This window comes from Martes martes, assembly GCF_963455335.1.
Source record: "Martes martes genome assembly, chromosome: 12".
NCBI lineage: Eukaryota > Metazoa > Chordata > Mammalia > Carnivora > Mustelidae > Martes > Martes martes.
In genome coordinates this window covers 4,948,805-4,971,852 of record NC_137900.1, presented here as the reverse complement: position 1 = coordinate 4,971,852, position 23,048 = coordinate 4,948,805, and the positions used below count along the sequence as shown (strand labels likewise).

General features: G+C 41.1%; 1 protein-coding gene across 2 annotated transcripts in view; it reads left to right on the top strand.

Moving 5' to 3' along the window:
• The window catches only part of MFSD14B (major facilitator superfamily domain containing 14B), a 68,837-nt gene that overhangs the window by 30,797 nt on the left and 14,992 nt on the right, over window positions 1–23,048 (top strand). For both annotated transcript variants that reach the window (XM_080819564.1, XM_080819565.1), the window contains 3 exons: window positions 1,925–1,987; window positions 11,860–11,987; window positions 20,378–20,492. In XM_080819564.1, the coding sequence (XP_080675690.1) occupies window positions 1,925–1,987; window positions 11,860–11,987; window positions 20,378–20,492 (306 nt within the window). The remainder of the gene's footprint in view (window positions 1–1,924; window positions 1,988–11,859; window positions 11,988–20,377; window positions 20,493–23,048) is intronic.

Genomic DNA, 23,048 nt, shown 5'->3' with positions numbered 1-23,048 from the left:
TGGAAACAATATGAAATTGTTTCATAGCATTCCATGCGAATTTACTGAAGTCTGTCAGTATCTTCACCCTAATCTAGGACAGCAGTGTCAGCACAAATGAGGTGAAGAAATGTAAACACTTTGTTTATTTACCTTCTTTATTCTAATGTCATTAAGTCTTCTAATTCTACATAATGAAAAATAAAACCTACAGGACACATGATTTCATTGTGTGCATCACTGTTTGTTTATATTCACCATTTTCTTTGCTGCTATTTCATGTTGCGTCTCAGATCTTACATCTGTTATTTTCCTTCTCTGGAAGTACATTATTTTATATCTCATTAGGTGGAGTCCGTAAGTTAGTAGACGTACTACTGTTAAGTTTTGCTGGGTTAAAAATTCCGCTCAAAGTACATTTTAGCCAGGTATAGAATTGTAGGTTAGCATTTGTCTTTTCCCTGTTATGTTGATGATAGGAGAGCATGCTTCTTTTCTGGGCTCCATTGTTACTGTTATGAAGACATCTTAATTGGAGCTCAGTTGAAGGCAGTCTGTATCTCTTGCTGCTTTTAGGATTTGTTATTGTTGTTGTTTTTGCTTTTCTGATTGTGAGTTTGGATTTCTTTTTATATTGCTTAGAATTTATTATGCTGCTTTAATCTCTGCCCTGATATCTATCATTGGTTTAATACATTCTCAGCCATTGGCTTCCGAAATGTTGTGTTTGCCTCATTTTCATTACAAGACAAGTTTAATTGAAATTGTGTCATATGTTCTTATAGGATCCTCTGTGTCTTTTACTTTCTCTTTTATTTTTTGTCTTTTTGTCTCTCCATGCTGCATTTTGGATAGTTTCTTTTGACCTACTTTTGGGTTCAATAATTCTCAGCCACGTCTAATCTTGTTAAACATATCCATTGATTGAGTTCCTAACTTAAGTCAATATATTTTTCTCTGTTTTGGAATTTCTTTTTGTTCTTTTTAAAATCTGTGGGCTTTCTTATAGCTTCTAGTTCAAAAGTTTCAAGCTTATTTTCTATATCTTGGAACATAGTAAATATATATATATATATATATTTTTTTTTTTAAGATTTTATTTATTTGAGAGAGCGAGCATGCACATACCAATGGGGGAAGGGGCAAAGGGAGAGGGTCAGGCAGACTCCTTGCTGAATGAGGAGGCTGACACAGGGCTTGATTCCAAGCCCTGAGATCATGAACTGAGCCAAAGTCAGATGCTTAACCAACTGAGCTGCCTACATGCCCTAAGCAAATTCATTTTACCTTATTTCTGTTAAGTAATTCCAGAATGTGAAGTTGTTGAGAGTCTGTTTCTATTATATATATATTTTTTGTTGCTGTTTCTTGCTCATGGTATCATATTTCCTTTTGTATCTCATTACCTTTTTTTTTTTTTTTAATGCCCTGGTCATTGTATTTGAAAAACATATATGTGTGGTTGATCTGAAGCCTATTATGATGCCTTTTGAGGATTGGTTTTAAATTTTTTCTGTTAGATATTCAGAGGCGCTACAAGTTCAGAATCACTATGGTCCAAATTGAAGGCTTGGGGTTTCCTAGACTACCTAGGTCACATGAACCTGGGCTGCAGGTTCATATACTTGAGTTTATATAACCTTTTGTGGTACCTGCTTAAAAATGTTAGTAGTGAAAGATGTAGCCAGTTAACAATTTATGTTTGCTGCAGATGCTTTTGTAAGAGAAACACCTGAGTTCTCCTGTGTAGGTTCTTGCCTTATTTAGATTTCTGCCTCATTTTTTATGTTTTCGTACTTTTGGATATTTTCCATATTTCACTGATACTTAAAGTGTCTTCATTCCAGGGTTCATCTTATTTACCTAACCTAATATTAACAGAGGCAAAAATCTTACCCTTTAATTTGTTGTTGAATTTTTCTTGATGTGTGTTTGCTTTTTGTAGGTTCTACATGAAACATTTCCTCAACACACATTCCTCATGAATGGCCTCATTCAAGGTGTAAAGGTAAGAACAGTTTTTGTGTGGTTCACAAGGAACCAAAGGCAGGAATCCTTAATAGTTTAACTCTGGAAGTTTGAATGCGAGGTGGGGAAATAATCACTATTTGTTCTGGAGACCTAAACCTAAACTTTTACCTGGATTATCAATGTCATAATGAAATACAACCCAAGTCCATAAGGCATAGAATGGTTTACTGGTAAAAGCAGTACTTCATTTTTATTAACGTGTACACGGCAGTTTATAAAGAGTTTATGTGAGGCTTTTAATTCCCTGCCTGTCATGTTCTTTTCTACTTTTGAGATTGACTTTGATATTGAGGAAGAAGGCAGCATCAAGATTTCATCAGCTATATGGTAATCTTTCGTCAAAGCTTGTTTGTGTTTTAATCAAAGCTAAGTTCTCGACCATGTAATTATTAATTCATTGTTTAAATTTTAATGTGATATTTATCAGAAAAGTTTATAAATCAGAGATTAAAATAGAATGTTATGTTCCAGTCCCACTTTACAGTATGGTTAGTATACAGGAATAGTGTCTAATGTGTCCGTCTCAGCTTAGACAGCATTGATCTGTGAGCTGAGGAGCACACTTCAAATTGTACCCTAGTAATTTATTGAATTTGCAGCTTTGAGCAGTATTATTTGTAATGAATGACATTTATTCTTTTCCTATTTTCAAAAATAATTTGAGAGTGCTTACAATAATGGCATTTTATTTTTTTAAAGATTTATTTAGGGAGCATGAGCAGGGGGAGGGGCAGAGGGGGAGAGAGAGAATCTCCAGCTGACTCCCCACTGAGCCCATTGTGGCCCTATGTTTTCACTTAACCCTAGGAATACACCGAGGAGTACTAGAAATGCTGGATCATATGGTAACTTGATTGTTTTAATTAACATCTTTCCTAAGCCTCTCTCCGGCGAGTCATATGGGTGACTTAAGCCTTGGACAACAATTTCTTCTATCTCTACACTCACTTCCTGGATGACATTATCAGACTCACCACTTTCAGCTCTCAAATATTTCCCTAGACCTTAGACTTACATACCTAGTTGCCTTATTGACACCTCTTTTTCCTTGGCTGATAAGCATCTCGAGGTTAACATGCTGAAACCAAATTCCTGATCTTCCCCTTTAGCCGGACCTGCTTCCAAGTCTTCCCCATTTCGATGATTGGTCATGCCATTCTCACTCAGACCAAAATCCCTGGAGTTAGCGTTGACTCCCTTCTCTTCCCCAAACCATTCCATCAGTAGATTCTGCGGTTGTGCCTCCAAAATAGATCGATAGTGAAAACATTCTCTGTTCTCCTTTCAGTAGAGATCCTGAGAAAATATAAGCCAGCTGTGGTCTTAACCAATCCCATCCCCACTCAGTTTTCTCCCCTGGCATCATCCTTGTTCTCTTCTGCACTCCTGGTGACCTTTCTCTAAGCAAAGCTTCCTTAGCCTGTGCTTGCCTGAGGGCTTTGCAGGTTCTGTTTTTTTCTGCTTGATTGCTTTCCCCCCAGATACTGACCTCACTCCGTAAACCTTAGCTTTTCACCCAGATGTCATTTTTTGTAAAGCCTTCACTGACTATTGTCTTGAATAATGTAACCTGTTGTCATGACTTCAGTCCCTCTTCTCTGTTTTTTCTTCAAAAGCACTATAATTTCACCTCTGACATGCTATATATTTTGCTTTATGTTGTTACTGTATGTCTTTCTCAACCTTTCTCTTTTAGACTAGAACCTTCTTGAAGGCATGAATTTTTGTCTGCTTTGCTTACTGCTGTCCTCAGCACCTAGAACAGTTCTTGGCAAATGACACATGTTCAGTAAATATTGTTGACTTAATATTTCTTTCTAGTCTTTTTCTACACATTTTTAAATAGTCAAGATCCAGCTTACACAGAGACTAACAGTTTATCTTTGTTCTTGTATCAGCCGTCACTAATTATATAGCATAATAATTTCTCTGTGACATTAAAAAAATCATACGAAGTATAGGCAGTCCCCTTTTTGCACATTCTGGTATGCGCAGCTTTCAGTTATTCAGGTTCAGTTAAAAAATACCAATCCCTGCAACAGTACAGCTCAAATCTCCATCACCATTAACTGTTAATTAACTGTGAGTAATTGCATAAAGTACGAACTGCTGCTGGCTCCTCAGTCCGCAGAACACTACATAAATCACGGGTGAACACCATCATCGGTAACCATTCGTGGCACTTCAGAATGTTGGTGACTGGTCACTGTGCATCTCTTAGTTCTTGCACAGAGAGCAAAGCATGCAGCTGTGTTGCCTCCTTGGCCCCAGTGATAAACCCCCGTAACACTTTACAAAAATGGATCATTGAAAAGGAACTGGCCAGCAAGGGTGGAAGTGCAGTGAAGAAGTAATTACTGATAATGCTAGAAGTGAGGTTCATGTAGAACCTCTGCAGAGTCATAGAAGAAATGGGCTGGTTGGGTGTACAGCCCGAGGAACTTATTAAGATAAACTCAGCAGCATAAAGGAGAACAGTGTGGTATCCCCGGGAAGTGATGTCAGCAAAATGCTTCACACTGAAGGAACTCTCAGAGATGGTATTTCATGACATTGAAAACATAAAGGACAAAACGTTGCAAGCTGATTCAAATTTAGAAAGGCATCTGACAGTTTGCCAATGCACAGAAGATACTGACTGCACATCATATGTTATATGGCTTAGTAGGACAGCAAGCACTGTTCAAGTGACTCTTGATAAGTTTTTTATAAGGAAATAAAATGCTTTATTTCCTAAGGTTTGAAATTACAGTCTAAATAAATATTAGCAAATTTTTTTTTCTTTTCATTAGTATTAAGAGATTAATAACATATATTAAAAGAATTATTTTAAGAAATGGACTCGGATGATTTGGGGTTAGCAAATCTGAAATTTGTCGGGCAGGCTGAACTCAGGCAAGAGTTGATGCTATAGTCCCAAGGCAGAACTCATTTTAATCCTGGAAACCTTAGCTTCTGCTCTTAAGGCCATCAGCTAATTGGACGAGGCTCTCCCCATATTATTATTTTTTTTTTAAAGCAGACCTCATTCTAGAGATTCAGTTTTTTTTAACATTTTTATTTATTTATTTGACAGAGATCACAAGTAGAGGCAGACAGAGAGAGAGGAGGAAGCAGGCTCCCTGCTGAGCAGAGAGCCCGATGTGGAGCTCAATCCCAGGACCCCGGGATCATGACCTGAGCCGAAGGCAGAGGCTTTAACCCACTGAGCCACCCAGGCGCCCCCTCTCCCCATATTATTGAGGTGATACCCTTTACTTTAAAACCAACTGCAACAAAATAACCTTCATAGGAACCCCCACACTACACTTGATGAAACAACTGGGTGCTATAGCCTACCCAAGGTGACAGCATCACAGTAGTTGTAGCCACACTTTGTCAAAATGTTACACCAGACTGAGAGCCAGGTGTGACTTGGCAGGTGAAGTCTCGTTATGACTGCTGGTTGATAGCAGCAGGTGGACTGACTGTAATCATTTTCATCATTAAAACCAGTTGGTCTGATGACCTGACGTCTGCCTTGTAACTTCTTGAAACTTTTCTCTTTAGCAGCTGTGTTTTATGTTTATTACAAAAGTACACGTATCAGTGTCCCAGACTCAGCAAGTCATGTGTCCAGGGTTGGTTTATGCCTAGAGTGATCAGTATGAAGAGGGTGGCGCTAAAGCGGGAAGTGATCATCTGGTCTAGCTTCGACATCACAGTGCAGGCTGGGGAAGGGTGAAAAAGTAGAAGACCCAGCAGGCAAGCTAATGGGGTGGCCGCAGGGGTTCACATGCAGATGTGCTGCTTCTCAGTCTAGACTTGACCATCAACTTTGATTAAGGAAAGGGCAAGTAGATCCTCTGCCAGGATGCTCTTCCAGAGATATTTAATATGTCAAGTTTCTGTAGTCCCCGGAGTTGCTGCTCATCTGTCTCACTCTGCTTTTTAAATGAGTTAAATCAGCAACAGTAGCTTAGCATAAGGACACACGGAAACTTGTGTGTGTGGTTTTTTTTTTTTTTTAAGTTTATTTATTTATTTATTTGAGAGAGAGTGTGCACAAGTGGGGGTAGGGGCAAAGGGAGAGAGAAAATCTCAAGCAGACTCCCTGCTGAGTGTGGAGTCTGGAGCAGGGCTCCATCTTACAACCCTGAGTCACTACCTGAGCCGAAACTGAGTCAGATGCTTAACTGACTGAGTTACCCAGGCGCCTCTTGGTTGATGTTTTTAAGAATTAAAGAGTCAAAAACAAGATATCTTTAAAGTTCCCTCACGCTACTCTTTGATATTAGTAAGTACAGAATGGTTTCCCTACATACATGCATACACACACACACACACACAGAATAATTCTTAATTTGGACAAAAATTTAAAGATTATCCTTTTTATCTGTAAATAATATTGTCAGACAACCTACTTGAGAATTGACTTCATGTTTTAAGTACAGTCTTTTCATGATAGACTGCTAATTTATCCATTTAATAAAATAGGTGTGGGGTGCCTGGGTGGCACAGTAAGTGAAGCATCCAGCTCTTGGTTTCAGCTCAGGTCATGATCTCATAGTTGGGGGACAGAGCCCTGCATCAGCCTCCACACTCAGCGTGGAGTCTGCCTGGGATCCTCTGCCCTTCCTGCTTGTGTGTGCTCTCTCCCCCGCCCCCAAAATAAATAAGTAAATACTTAAAATAAAATAAATAAAATAAACATATAAGAGCACCCACAAAGTGGGAAAAACTAGTACTTTATGTGCTTTAGGTTGGAGACCCCGAAATGTTAACAGATTAGTTTAAGAATTGGTTTGACTTGTGGGCTTACGGGTTGGGACTCTGGTTCCGGAGCCACCTCACATCTGAGCCGAAACCTGCCTCTGCTGCTTATGAGCCTCGGGCCAGCTGCTCACCCTGACAGCACCTACGGCACAGCGTCAGGACACGTGTGTGAAAGGTGTGGAAGAGTTTGGCATAGGTGCATGCTAGCTGTTACTGTTGTTATTACTTTAGAACATATACTGAGCTTTCTTGGAGTCAGGATTTGAAGTAGGGACCTACTACTTCTAAGTAGGAGAAGTCTATTTACTTATATTTTTAATTAAAACAATTTCACTCTCATCTCCTTTTTATTTCCTCTTTCTTTTAGTGACTCTTTCCTACTTTGCTCCTTTACCTCAAAACAAACCAACACGCCCTAGCCTTCCTGCCTGCATCATTATTTCCTTGAAGGCTCTGGCACCAACTGTTCTTTGACGCTTCTCCAGCTTTGCAGATTCACTTTTCCAAACTTTAATCGAATTAAAATCACTTTATGTGTCACATTTCTCATTTACCCTCTTGCATTGATTGATGCGTACCCTCTGAAGGGAAGCTCTGTACTGTGCAGGTTCTCAGTGGGCCCTAAGTCAGAGAGGTGACCCTGTGTTAATACTGTTTTTGCATGAAAATATTTGTTCTAGTCAATTACACAAATAAAAACACAGTTCCATTGGTGTATGATTTTCTCTTATCTTTTAAGAAATGAGAAATTGAACAAATCTAAAATTGATCTAAAATCTAGAATCTGGAAAATGAACAAATCTAATTTGGGGGTAACCAAGTCTACATGTTGCAAGTTCCTCATAGCTTATTAAAGAATACTGAAAATTTGTCATAGTATGTGAACTTTTTCAAGGAAAAGTGAACATTTTCAGACGTAGTTAAATGACTTTGTTCCCTGGAGCCATTGCTCCCTCACATTCATTTGCAAAGTTAATTATGCTATTTGAAAGAAAACAAAAAAACATTTTTAGTTTTAAAAATACCGACCCAACTGTTTTAGTCAAATATTTGCCAACTGCGTATGTTAAGGAAAATGTATGCTTAAAACTTTTATGATGGCTATATGAAGTGTACAATTCATGTATGTTTGCTTCACGTAAGTTTTATTTGTCATCCTATGTATGCTTTAAAATGTTACTTGGAAAAAAAATGTTACTTGGATAATTACATTTAATTGAACAATAAACTCTAATTAGAGCCCAAAAGTCATGTCAGAAATACTGGCCAAGGCGCCTGAGTGGCTTACGTTGGTTAAGTGTCTGCCTTTGGCTCGGGTCATGCTCCCGGGGTCCTAGGATTGAGCCCCACGTTGTCGGGCTCCCTGCTCAGTGAGGAGCCTGCTTCTCCCTCCCTCTCCTGCTTCTCCAGCTTGTACCCTCTCTTTCTCCTCTTTCCCTCTGTCAAGTAAGTAAAATAAAATCTTAAAAAAAAAAAAAAAGAAATACTGGCCAATTAATTATGCCACTGTAAACACCCACGTCTGCTGGGAAGTTAACTAACTGTAGTGACTGTGAGAGCTGTTGGTGAATTTTGCCATCTGCACCCGGACTCCCACACACCGTGTTGCATCTAGTACTGGTTGGGCTGGTACAGCATAGTACCCTTTGGTCCTCATTATGTTTGGATTTCATGTTTGCAAATCCACCTACTCAGTGAATTTATCTGTGACCCCAGATCAGCACAGTGCTTTCGTGGTCATTCATGCCCCTGGGTGAGGGGGAGTGTCAGGTACCAGCCCCTCATTTCTAGCTGAGTTCGAATTTCTGTCTGTTTGAGGTCTTACTGTGTATGTGTGTCCTTGTGGTCCATTTAGTGCCACGTTTTTTGCATCTTCGTGTCTTTTGTTGGTGATTTGGCTACTTAAAACGTACCCAAGGGGATGCAGAAGTTCTGACTAGTATCTTTAAGCGTGGGAGGTCGTGATGTGCCTTTCGGAGAATATACTGTCAGATAAGCCTCATTCAAGGCATGAGTCATGGTGCTGTTGATTTAGAGTTCAGTGTTCATAGGTCAACAATATATATTAAGTATAGTGTCTTTAAAGAGAAGCACACATAAATCATGGTTGTGTGTTGATCAGTTAATGGAATTAGGTGACCAGAGCCTTACAGGAAGCTAAGGAGCAGTGGTTCTACGTTCTCTAGTTCAGTGTTTCTCGCAGCCTCATAGAACATAACTGCTGTGGGTAATGAGAGTCAGCGGTATTTCTGATCAAGAAAAGGGGTCTGAGGTCTGTCTGGTATTACTTTTTAAACATTTTGTTCTCATTTGCAGATTCTGTCAGGGTACAAATACCCTCAATCTGTTGCTCTCACAATGTGGCCTGATAGCATCTGGGGCCAGGTCGGGTAGTAAAGACATCACTCTGGTGTAGGAAAAGTGATTTTTAGAAATTCATGTTTTCCAAAGAGCCAAATACAGTTGACCTTGAACAACCCAGGTTTGAATTGCATGGATTCACTTGCAGACTGTTTTTTTCTTTTGGCTGTAATGTATTTTCGGTTACGATTTTCCTAACATTTTCTTTTCATTAGCTTACTTTAAGAATACAGTATGTAATACATAAAGTATACAAATAATGGTATACAGAATATCATTAATCAAATGTTTACATTATTGATAAAGCTTCTGGTCAACAGTTTAGTTTTGGGGAAGTCAAAAATTATATGTGGATTTTTTTTTAAAGATTTTATTTATTTGAGAGAATGAGAGATTACACAAGCAGAGAAGAGGGAGAAGCAGACTCCCCCGCTGAGCAGGGAGCCCGATGTGGGGTCCGATCCTAGGACCCTGGGATCATGACCTGAGCCGAAGGCAGACGCCTAACGACTGAGCCACCCAGGTGCCCCCGTGTGTGGATTTTTGACTACATGATGTAGAGGGTGTTGGTGCCCCGAACTGTGTTCTTCAGGGGTCGGCTGCATGAGATTGTATGTTAAAATCTTAATAAAATAGGTTGTCGGGTGCCTGGGTGGCTCACTTGGTTAAGCAACTGCCTTCAGCTCAGGTTATGATCCTGGAGTCCCGGGATCGAGTCCCGCTTTGGACTCCCCAGCTCCACGGGGAGTCCGCTTGTCCTTCTGACCTCCCCTCTCATGCTCTCTCTCTCGCTCTCTCAAATAAATAAATAAAACCTTAAAAAAAAAAAAAGGGTAGGTTGTCCCAGAAGATGTTTTCAGTATCTATTACTCTTACTAAGAATTTAATATTTTTAATGGAGAGATTAAATTATCATTTAAAATCCATAATCTGGAAGACAGTATATTTTTTTCTGTAAAAACTATATTACTTTAAATATTTCTTTAATGTTTGGCCTTTTTAAAAGATTTTACCTATTTACTTTTCAAAGAGAGAGGGAGAGAGAGCACAAGCAGGGGAGTGGCAGGCAGAGGGAGAAGCAGGCTCCCCACTGAGCAAGGAGCCTGATGTGGGACTCAATCCCAGGAACCTGAGATCATGACCTGAGCCGAAGGCAGACGCTTAAGGGACTGAGCCACCCAGCCATCCTGCCTTCTCATTTTTTTGTTTAAAAATGGCATATATTCCATATTTTAAAGCATTGTGTGAAGTCTCAAGTGTGGGAAGTGTATGCAGGCACAGCGAAGTCCCGTTGGCACAAAGGAAAATGGTATATCAGAAAACTAAGAAGTTCTACATATAGCCAAAGCACAGAATGTGTGTTAGGTGCCAGATTTTGGAGGGTACTGTGTGTATGCAATGCTGAGCAATTTCAGATACACAGCAGTAGAAAATATAATGAACACCCATGTACTTACCACCCAGTTTCATTATTTATCAACGTTTTCCTACTCTTGTCTCCTCTATCTCAGTTTTCCCCTACTCATTTTTTTTTTTATAAAAGCTAAGTTCAGAAACTCATTATTTCACCCAGAAGTACCCGCTGAAAAATGTTAAACTGTGCACAGTGGAGGCTACGGCAGGGTTTTAAAGATTTTTTATTATTATTTTAGAGAAAGCGAGTATGAATGAAGGGGAGGAGCAGAGAGGGAAGAAGGAGAGAATCTAAAGCAGTCCCTGCACTGAGTTCAGAGCCCGATGCAAGGCCCAGTCTCATGATTCCGACATGACCCAAGCTGAAACCAATGGTCGGACGCTTAAGTGACTGAGCCACCCAGGTGCCCCAAGACCAGGGTTTAAAGAAGGGATCAGAACGGAGGTTTGCAGCTCATCAAGGGGAGCACATATTGTAGGGAGGATCAGGGTCAGGGCCAAGAAGGCAAGAAAGTGTCTTCACTGCAGCAGATGATTTGGAGCTATGCATATTTATTAAACTGAATTAAGTTTCTGACCTCTTCCTGCATGCTTGGTATGTGTGCATCTCATGGGCCATCTATAGGTGTACATAGTTCATATCACTGCTTCTCCAGAAAAATAAGCCCCCCATTTTCCATTTTCTAACAGCATGCTTAAAAATTTGTTAGGATTTTTTTTTTTTAATTTCCAATCCTGTTTTTATTTGGGCAATAAACAAATGAAATTTTAATGGTAAATTGACTGCCGTGGGCAGTTAGACCATGCTAATGGGCTGACTTGTAATGATGTAGGGTTTTTCATTGTTCAGTTATCCACTGTGTAGTACATCATCAGTTTTTGATGTAGTGTTCAGTGATTCATTAATTGCATATAACACCCAGTGCTCATTGCAGTATGCGCTCTCCTTAATACCCATCACCCAGCCACCCCATCCCTCTCCCCTCTCCCTTCTGAAACCCTCAGCTGTTTCCCAGAGCCCATAGTTTCTCATAGTTCCTCTCCCTTTCTGATTTCTCCCCCTTCAGCTTTCCCTTCCTTCCCCAGTGGTCCTCCGTGCTATTCCTTATGTTCCACATACGGCTGAAACCATATTATAATTGTCTTTCTCTGCTTGACTTATTTCATTAGAATGTTTTTAAATGACACTTTATATTTAAAGTTTCAAATTAGTCTGTTTTGGGGCCAGTGAAATAAATTGGAGCATTTAGAAAGCAAGAATTACAAATGATTGGGGGACCACATTGTAAATATGACCTTTGTTTCTGCTTTCCTATCCAGGGCCTGCTGTCTTTTCTGAGTGCCCCCCTCATAGGCGCTCTGTCTGATGTGTGGGGGAGGAAACCCTTTCTCCTCGGCACCGTGTTCTTCACCTGCTTCCCAATTCCACTGATGAGGATCAGCCCTTGGTAAGTGGCTTTGTTTTGGGTCAAATGTGAATAATACGTCTGCAAAGCATTTCTTAACCATTTCAAAGCAGTTGATACCTGTATTTTTATTTGATTTCTTTGGGAATTGAAAGCCAGTTTGGGCTCTAAGATGTTTAAAGATGTCTCTAAGGGGGGCGCCTGGGTGGCTCAGTGGGTTAAAGCCTCTGCCTTCGGCTTGGGTGGTGATCCCAGGGTCCTGGGATCAAGCCCTGCATGGGGCTCTCTGCTCAGCAGGGAGCCTGCTTCCCTTCCTCTCTCTCTGTCTGCCTCTCTGCCTACTTGTGATCTCTCTCTGTCAAATAAATAAATAAAAATCTTTAAGGAAAAAAAAAAAAAGATGTCTCTAAGAGCAGCTGCTGTTGCCATCAGGTCAGTTAAAGGATTGGGTCCTGGGAGGGGCTGACAGTCCCTGTACTCACCCCTTTGGCTCAGCTGACTGCAAATGTGTTGTCGTCTCACTGCTCTCTAGGGCACCGATGAAAAAAGTTTACATGGATAGACACAAGTCACTTTTGAGTACACAGTAGTGAGACCAAGAGACTGTTCTAAATCATAATATGAATTTGATCTTATTTTTTCTTGATAAATAGGGAGAGAATACTTAACATATAACTAAGTACCAAAGATGGTTTGGAATTTGCACCTGAGCTGTACCTTAGTTGTTTTTCTTGGTTCCAGAAGATGGTATTTGGCCAAAATTTCTGTTGCTGAGATGCTCGTCCTAAGGTGTAAAGAACATACCTTAGAATGAAAGGTTTTGTGTGTGCGTGTGTGTGTGTTTTAATGCATTAATATTTCTTTTTTGGATCATGTGAAAATGTCCTTGTTTGATCATATGATAATTTATGTCAGTATTTGTTACATTATAAATATGTTGGTTTAGTGGGTCCTTTTATTTTCTGCGAGATGATGAATTTTTATTAAATAATTATTGAGTCTTTCCGAGAACAAGTCATGCTTTTCCATGCTTTTCCAATAAATGAGGGCTTTTTAAGTGTCCTCTCAATATCTTAAAATATTTTTTCTTTAGATTTTCAAATGATTTTGCCTCTTCCCTTCCCATTTTCATACTGTTGCTTTTGCTTATATTGATTAATGAATAATGCTAAGTAAAAGTGATAATGGACTTAGCATCTCATGTATATAAAGCAAATGTTGTAATGTTTCATCATTTGAGTGTTGAGTGCATTGAAAAATATTGTTACTATGAAGAATTATATTAATAGATTTTCTTTTTTTAAAAAAAATTTTTATTATGCTAAGTTAGTCACCATGCAGTACTTGGTTAGTCTTTGATGTAGTGTTCCATGATTCATTGTTTGCGTATAACACCCAGTGCTCATTGCAATACGTGCGCTCCTTAATACCCATCACGAGGCTAATCCATCCCCCCACCCCACTCCCCCTCTGAAACCCTAAGTTTGTTTCCCGGAGTCCATAGTCTCTCATGGCTTGTCTCCCCTCTCTGAGACACTTCATTTTTCCCTTCCTGTTCCTAATGTCCTCTATGCTGTTCGTTATGTTCCACATATAAATGGAACCATATGATAATTGTCTTTCTCTGCCTGACTCATTTCACTTAGAATAATCCCCTCCAGTTCCATCCATGTTGATTTAGAGGTAGGTATTCACCCTTTCTGATGGCCGTGTGGTATTCCACTGTATATACAGACCACATCTTCTTTATCCATTCGTCTGCTGAAGGGCATCTCAGCTCCTTCCACAGTTTGGCTGTTGTAACATTGTTGCTGTGAACATTGGGGTGTATGTGCCCCTTCTTTTCACTCCATCTGTATATTTGGGGTAAATACCTAGTAGTGCAGTGGCTAGGTCATAGGGTAGCTCTGTTTTTAACTTTTTGAGGAACCTCTGTACTGTCTTTCCAAAGTGGATGCACCAGCTTGCATTCCCACCAACAGTGTAGGAGGGTTCCGCTTTCTCCACATCCTCACCAACATCTGTTGTTTCTTGCCTTGTTAATATTAGCCATTCTGACTGGTGTAAGGTGGTATCTCATTGTGGTTTTGACTTGAATTTCCCTGATGGCTCATGATATAGAACATTTTTTAATGTGTCTGTTAGCCATTTGTATGTCATCTTCAGAGAAGTGTCTGTCTGTTCATGTCTTGTGCCCATTTCTTGACTTGATTATTTGGTTTTTGGGTGTTTGAAAAGTTCTTTATAGATCTTGGATATCAGCCCTTTATCTGTAGTATCATTTGCAAATATCTTCTCCCATTCGGTGGGTTGCCTCTTTGTTTTGTTGACTCTTTCCTTTGCTGTGCAAAAGACTTTTATCTTGATGAAGTCCCAAAAGTTCATTTTCATTTATGTTTCCCATGCCTTCCGAGACATATCTTGCAAGAAGTTGCTGTGGCTGATGTCGAAGAGGTTACTGCCTATGTTCTTCTCTAGGATTTTGATGGATTCCTGTCTCACCTTGAGGTCTCTCATTCATTTTGAATTTATCTTTGTGTATGGTGTAAGAGGATGGTCCAGTTTCATTCTTCTGTATATAGCTGTCCAGTTTTCCCAGCACCATTTCTTGAAGAGACTGTCTTTATTCCATGGGATATTTTTCCTGCTTTATCAAAGATTAGTTGACCATAGAGTTGAGGGTCTATATCTGGGCTCTCTATTCTGTTCCATTGACCTATGTGTCTGTTTTTGTCCCAATACCATGCTGTCATAGTGATCATAGCTTTGTAATGTTGCTTGAAATCAGGCAACATGATGCCCCCGGCTTGTTTATCTTTTTCAGTATTTCCTTGGTGATTTGGGGTCTTTTCTGGTTCCATACAAATTTTAGGATTGTTTGTTCCAGCACTTTGAAAAATGCCAATGTTATTTTGATAGGGTTTGAAAGTGTAGATTGCTTTGGGCAGCATAGACATTTTAACAATGTTTATTCTTTCAGTCCATGAGCATGGAATGTTTTCCCATCTTTTTGTGTCTTCTTCAGTTTCTTTCAAAAGTGTTCTGTAGTTCCTTGAGTATAGATCCTTTGCCTCTTTGGTTAGGTTTATTCCAAGGTATCTTAGGGGTTTTGGTGCTGTTGTAAATGGAATCGATTCTCTAAATTTCTCGATCTACAGTTTTATTATTAGTGTATAGAAAAGCAACTGATTTCTGTGCACTGATTTTGTATCCTGCCACATTACTACTGTATTGCTATATGAGTTCTAGTAATTGGGGCATGGAGTCTTTTGGGTTTTCCACTTAAAGTATCATGTCATCTGCTATGAGAGTTTGACGACTTCTTTGCCCATTTGAATACCTTTTATTTCTTTTTGTTGTCTGATTGTTGTTGCTAGGACTTCTAGTACTATGTTGAAGGAAAGTGGTGAGCATGGGCATCCTTGTCATGTTCCTGATCTTGAGGGAAAAGCTCTCAGCTTTTCCCCATTGAGAATGATACTCGCTTTGGGCTTTTCATAGATGTTTTTTATGAATTTGAGGAATGTTCCCTCTATCTCTACACTCTGAAGACTTTTAATCAGGAAAGGATGCTGTACTTTGTCAAATGCTTTCTCTGCATCAATTGAGAGGACCATATGATTCTTGTCTCTTCTCTTACTAGTGTGTCATATTGATTGATTTGTGAATGTTGAACCATCCTTGCAGCCCAGGAATAAATCACACCTGGCTCTGATGGATAATCCTTTTAATGTACAGTTGGATCCTATGGGCTAGGATCTTGTTGAGTATTTTGGCATCCATGTTCATCTTGGTCTGTAATTCTCCTTTTTGATGGGTTCTTTGCCCGATTTGGGGATCAAGATAATGCTGGGCTCATAAAATTAGTTTGGAAGTTTTCCTCCTGTTTCTGTTTTTTGAAACAGCTTCAGGAAAATAGGTATTATTTCTTCTTTAAATATGCGGTAGAATTCCCCTGGGAATCCATCAGACCCTGGACTCTTGTTTTTTGGGAGGTTTTTGATCACTGCTTCAATTTTGGTACTGGTTATTGGTCTGTTGAGATTGTCAATTTCTTCCTGTTTCGGTCTTGGTGTAGTTTACCAGGAAGGCATCCATTTCTTCCAGGTTGCTTAATTTATTGGCATATAGTTGTTGATAATAATTTCTAATAAGTATTTCCATTTCCTTGGTGTTGGTCATGATCTCTCCCATTTCATTCATAATTTTATTAATTTGGGTCCTTTCTCTAGTCGGTGGTTTATCAATCTCATTAATTCTTTCAAAGAACCAGCTTCTAGTTTTGTTGATCTGCTCTACTGTATTTCTGGGTTCTAATTCTTTGATCTCTGCTCTAATCCTTATTTTATTTTATTTTATTTTTAAGATTTTATTTATTTATTTGACAGACAGAGATCACAAGTAGGCAGAGAGGCAGGCAGAGAGAGAGAGAGAGAGAGGCAGAAGCAGACTCCCTGCTGAACAGAGAGCCCAATGCGGGGCTTGATCCCAGGACCCTGGGATCATGACCTCAGCGGAAGGCAGAGGCTTTAACCCACTGAGCCACCCAGGCGCCCCCTCTAATCCTTATTTTATCTCTTCTGCTTGGTTTAGGCTTTATTTGTTGTTCTTTCTTTGGTTCTTTAAGGTGTAAAATTAGCTTGTGTATTCGGGAATTTTCTGGTTTTTTTGTGTGAGGCTTGGATGGCTCTCTGTTTCCCCCTCAGGACCGCCTTTGCAGTATCCCATAGGTTTTAACCCAATGTGTTTTCATTCTCCTTGGTTTCCATGAATTGTTTAATAAGTTCTTTGATTTCCTGGTTGACCCAAACATTCTTACACAGGATGGTCTTCAGCTTCCACGTGTTTGAATTCCTTCCAAATTTTTTCTTGTGATTGAGCTCCAATTTCAAACCACTATAGTCTGAGAATATGCAGGGAATCATCTTAATCATTTGGTGTTGGTTGAGACCTGATTTGTGACCCAGTATGTGGTCTGTTCTGGAGAAAGTTCCATGTGTGTTTGAGAAGAATGAGTATTCTATTGGTTTAGGGTGGAATGTTCTGTATCTATCTATGAAGTCCATCTGGTCCAGTGTGTCATTCAAAGCTCTTGTTTCAAAAAAAAAAGCTCTTGTTTCTGGGGTGCCTGGGTGGCTCAGTGGGTTAAAGCCTCTGGCTTCCGCTCAGGTCATGATCCCGGGGTTCTGGGATCAAGCCCTGCATCGGGCTCTCTGCTCAGCAGGGAAGCCTGCTTCTCTGCCTCTCTGCCTACTTGTGATCTCTGTCAAATAAATAAATAAAATCTTTAAAAAAAAAAAAAAAGGCTCTTGTTTCTTTGTTGATTTTCTGCTTAGATGATCTGTCTGTTGTTGAGTGGAGTGTTGAGGTCTCCTGCTATTAATGTATTATTATCAGTATGTTTCTTTATTTTGGTTAACAGTTGGCTTATGTAGTTGGCTGCTCCCATGCTGGGGTATAGATATTTACAACTGTTAGATCTTCTTGTTAGATAAATGCTTTAAGAATGATATAGTATCCTTCTGTATCTCTGACTACAGTCTTCAGCTTAAAATCTGATTTGTCTGCTATGAGAATTGCTACCCCAGCTTTCTTGAGGTCCACTGACGTGAAAAATGGTTCTCCATCCCCTCACTTTCAGTCTGGATGTATCTTTAGGTTCAAAATGATCTCTTGTGGACAGCTGTGGATAGGTCATGTCTTTTTATCCAGTCTGCAACCCTGTGCCATTTCATGGGAGCATTTAGGCTGTTCACATTGAGAGTGATTATTGGAAAATAGGATTTTATTGCCATCATGTTGCCTGTGAAGTCCTTGTTTCTATAGATTATCTCTGTAATTTCTGGTCTATATTACTCTTAGGATCTTCCTTCTTTTATAGAACCCTCCCCCCTTAATTTTTCTTGCAGGCCCAGCTTGGTGGTCACATATTCTTTCAGTTTCTTTGGTCTTGGAAGCTCTTTATCTCTCCATCCATTCTGAATGTCAGCCTTTCCAGATAAAGTACCCTTGGCTGCATGTTCTTCTCACTTAGTACCCCAGATGTCTTGCCAACCCTTTGTGGCTTGCCAGGTCTCTGTGGACAGGTCTGATGTTATTCTGATGTTCCTTCTTCTGTACCTAAGAACTCTTTTCCCCCTAGCCGCTTTCAAGATTATTTCCTTTGAATCTAAGATTTGTGCATTGTACAGTTAAATGTCAGGGGTCAGTCTGTTCTCACTGATATTGGGAGAGGTCCTTTCTGCCTCTTGGACACGAATGCTTGTTTCCTTCCCCAGATTAGGAGAGTTCTCAGCTAAGATTTGCTCAGATATATCTTCTAGAACTCTCTCTCTCTCTACCCCCTCAGGGTCCCAATGATCTGACATTGTAATGTTTCCTGGCGTCATTAATCTTCTCAGTCTGATCTCTTGGGCTTTGATATGTTTGTCCCGGGCCTCCTCAGTTTCCTTCTTCTCTATCATCTTCTAGCTCACTAGTTCATTCTTCTGCCTTGTTTACGCTGGCAGTCAGAGTATCCGGTTTAGACTACATTTCATTCATATTATTTTTATGTTTGGCCTGATTAGATCTCATATCTGCTCTTAGAGATCTATGTCTTTGCTAATATTTTTCTCAAACCTAAATATCGACTTCATAATTGTTGCTCTGATGTCAGTTTCTGACATCTTGGTTATATCCATATCCATTAGGTCTGTGGCAGAGGCCACAATCTCTGATTCTTTCCGTTGTTGGGGGTTCCTCCACTTAATCATTCTGTTGGGGGGGGGGGTTGAGGGAATGTACAGAGTCCAGAGTATTAAGCATGACCCAAGCAAGATGCACCTGTTTTATAGGGACCTTGGGGTTGTCAGCCTCTTCTTCCAGCCTGTCTTCTAGGGGAGGGGCCTGCTGCGCTGTTACTCAGGCCACCCTGCTTGGGCAGAGTTGCCATGCCCCCTGTTGGGGGGTGGGGGATGGGCTCAGTGAAAACCGGTTTTGGGGGGGCTTTCGTTCCCTGGCTGCTTTCCCAGGCGGCTTTCCGCGTTTCTTCCGAGAGTCAGAGCAGTAGTCACCACATCCAAACCTCTGTCTCAGGACAGAGAAATCGCAGTCTGCTCTTCACTGAGCTCTCCAAGCCACACTCTCTCCATTTCTGTCTGCACTGCTAAAACCCACAGCCTCCCCAGTTTGTGCGCCCCACAGCAAAACTCCCAGTGGTGATAGCCAGGGCCGGGCATGTCTCTGCCCTTTGTGCTTCTAAAAACCACAAACCACCCCCGGTTCCGCACGTGCACCTGTAGCTCCTGGATCCTGTCTGGGGGCTGCACTAAAGTCCCTTCCTGGCCACCACAGGTCCACCAGTCTGTACCTGGTCCCAGTACAGGGCGCTTTTGTGCTCCTGTGTTATATCACCTTCCCAGCGCCAGCTTATGGCGACTTCCTCTCCCTTCTGCTTATCTTCCAATATCTGCACAGAATCATGGCTCCCTGCTTCATACCTTGAGACTTGGAGATATTCTGTTTGTGGAGATCCAGATATATATTCTTACATCTCAGGCTGATTTGTGAGTGTTCAGAATGGTTTGGTAGATATCCAGCTAAATTCAGGCGACTGGTTGAAATAGGGTCCCCTACTCCCCTGCCATCTTTTCCCGAGCCCCTTATATTATTAGATTTTCTAATATTGAAATATCCTTATGTCTCAGGATAAACCCTAAATTTTGTTCTGTGGAATTTTGTTTGGTTGTATCTTAACTAGATTTTTTTAAAAGCATCTGTGCCTGTGAATGAAATTTTAGTCTTAAATACATTGTTATGATTTCTGCTTTTATGTAGCTCTTTTACTTATTTTTAAGATTTTGAGAGAGAGCGAGCATGCGCATGTGTGTGCAAGAGCCGGGGGAAGGGCAGAGGGAGAGGAGAGTTTTACTCCCTGCTGAGCAGGGGGCCCCCACATGGGGCTTAGTCCCAGGGCCTGGAAATCATGACCTGAGCCGAAGGCAGACACTTAACCAGCTGAGCCACCCAGGCACCCCTGTATATTAACTCTTTTAAAGTTATTTGCTGTATGTGTCTTTTTCTTAGCTAAAGCTAGGAAAATTTAAGTTTTTATTTCTCTTTTATTGGCTGCCTTTAAAGCTATATCCCCTTACTCTTTCATTTTTTTCAGCTGCATGTACTGACTCCCTTTAAGCAGTTACAGACTTGGTGTGTTTCTACTTCTTCCCCATCTTATCATTTATTAGTTGTCCTTTGTATCTTTAAATATACATATACATGTATTTGTTTTTAAATTTATTTTTTGGTTTATGATCTTTACATGATATCTTTGGTTCTGATTATAAAAGTGTATGTACACTACCTCTCTCCTGGTAATTAAAATAATCTTTTTATAGGTGGTACTTTGCGATGATTTCTGTGTCCTGGTAATTAAAATAATCTTTTTATAGGTGGTACTTTGCGATGATTTCTGTGTCTGGAGTCTTCTCGGTCACATTCTCTGTGATATTTGCCTATGTAGCTGATGTCACTCAAGAACACGAGCGAAGTACTGCTTATGGATGGGTAAGAGTATAGTTTGTTTTTTAACCAGAGAAGTAATTAGCATCCTATTTAAAAATGTATTGGAAAGTAAGATTTAAAATAAACTACAAATACTGATTTACATAAGAGAAAATCTAAAGCAATTGAAGTTTAAAAAGGAGATTTATGAAGTTTAAAATAGCAAGATGGAAATTACTAGTAATATATCCTCTGGTTTTAGGGTGGGAAATTTGGCAGAATGTGTGAGTTGTCAGCTGCAAAATTGTTTCAAAAGTTGATCTGATTTGTTTGTTAGCCTATCTCTTGAGGAAACATAAATAATAAACACGTGCTGAGCACGTAAGTCCCTGCGTAAGTCCCTGCGCAGCTGGTTGGAGTTGGAGAGATGCTGCACCTCAGCCCTGTTAATCCACTGTTAACTGTATTGCTGGTTGTGTCTTAGACGCTTATTTGGCAGATGGTACTGTAGAGAAAGGACTACATTTATTCGGCAAATGATTGTTGAGTGCGTAACAAAAGTTGTAGGAGACCTTGTTTTTGGATAGTTGAGTATTAGAGAATCATTTCTAATTTTCTCAGGTGGGATCATGGCTTTATGGATCTGCAGGGGAGGACAGATGTGTACAAGGTGGCAGGCTGAAGCCCTTGAGGTCAGAGGACCAGAGTGGCTGGGGGGCGGGGAGGGAGATGCCCTGTGAGCAGCCTGTGGGTATGTGTCCAGCTCCGTGAACTTGCTGAGGCATGTGGGTGTCGTTGAGGGGGGACATCTTCCCTTCCTCTCTTCTAGGTTCTTTGGCTACCCTAGTCCTAATTAAATTGACATAAAACGGATTACCAGGGGGGAAACGTTTAATTTTGTACAGAGCTCCACAAAGACCTGAGAGACCCAAAGGCAGCCGGGCGGTTGGAGCTTGTGTCCCATCCTGAGCTAAGGAAAAAGGAGGGTGGGGCCTGGGACTTGAGAGGGAAAGAAAACCGTTCACTGGAAGAGGAGAAGACCCTGTGTTTGGTAAATAAATGTTTGCCGCGCCAGGCAAATAAACCTTTCTGATATAAAAAGTTATCTCTGGCAGTTATCTGGGAAGAGAGGCCCCCTATCTAAATTCTTTCAGGCTCTGAAAGAGAAGCCAAAAAGCTTTCCCTGAGGCTACGGCCATAACCCCCCCCCCCCCCCAACGTGCGCGATTGTCTGATCTGAGAGAGTCTTCCCTGAGCCTGCGGGGTCGGCATCGCCTTCAGCCGATAGTGTGCGCGCTGGGGGGTGTGTTGGGGAGGCGCCTGCTCCCCCTCCGCCCACACCGGGCTCTTCTCTAAACTTCCCTGTGTCGGGAAGTGTTTACGGTGAGAAAACGTGGAAGAAGCAAAATCTGCCTGGGTTGTTGAACAGGTTGCAGGAGGACTGAAGGCCAGAAACCCAGGTCACTTCTCTGCTTTCCCAAGCGTTTGTCTTTCCCTTGAATCCCGCTTCCGGGAAGACAGTACGGACCGACGCATAACCGTGCGGAGGCCAGGTACTGCTGTTCCGTAAAACGCATGAGCAGCTTTCACTTTGTTGACGTTCGACATTCGTTTAAAAACTTCTTCAGCATTACCTCCCCTCCACCTCCTACCTGCTTTCCCCTCGCCTTCATCTTCCCTCCCACCCCGAATGTCTCTCATACGACATCCTGAAACGGTCCCGGCCGCCGTCTCCAGAATGCGGTGGAAGAGCGCAGAGGGAGAGGCTGCTGGGAGCCTTCAAAAAAGGCCAGGGGTTGCAAGGTGGCTCATACAGCAGAGTTGAGAAAGTGCCAGAAGCCTCATTCACGGTGTTTGTGCAGCTCTTCTACATGATGGGAAATACCCATTGAGATACTCATTTCCCACCAGTTTTTTTTTTAACCCAAACCCTAACATGGTCACAGGAGTCAGGACGTTGGCCACTGACTAACCTTTATGTGTACCCTAAGTTGTCAGATGTTAAGATGACAGAATTAAAAAAAAAGAAAAGTTTGCAGGCTGCCATGTCTTACAGATACAGGAGGATTTACTGCCAGTTATCTACAAGACCGGCAAGTCTAGCTGGGGTTTTAGATCCGTTCAAGAACGCGTAAAGTATGTACACCGTCTCCCTACACGAAACTCCCACTGCACCAAGACGGTGGCAGTTCTTTCAGGGCCGCGGCGAGGCCTCGTTGACGAGGCGTAGTTCCGTGAACCGAGCGAGTGCTCGCGGAGAGGCTGCGCCGTGAGGTCGCCCGGGAGAGGCATTACCAGGGCCGCACTGAGGGTGAGGGCGGTTAGGGATTTCGGTACACGTGCGGACCAAGTTAACGGCGCTGCTCTGAGTTTTACGAAAGATACAACATTTTGCATAGAAGTTCACGGTGTCATAGACCCAGAAACTCAGTCATGCAGAAGGTACCGAGCCTCAGCTGCTGGAGAGGAACAGCCGGAGGAGATGGAACAGGCAGGGGGCGCTGGCGACCAGCTTTTTTCCTTTTAGTTCCATATTCCACGTGATTAAATTGGCTCCCAGAATACTTACTATTATTACATAGAGAGTTTCACACTAAATTCTATTTCTCACCATGCAAT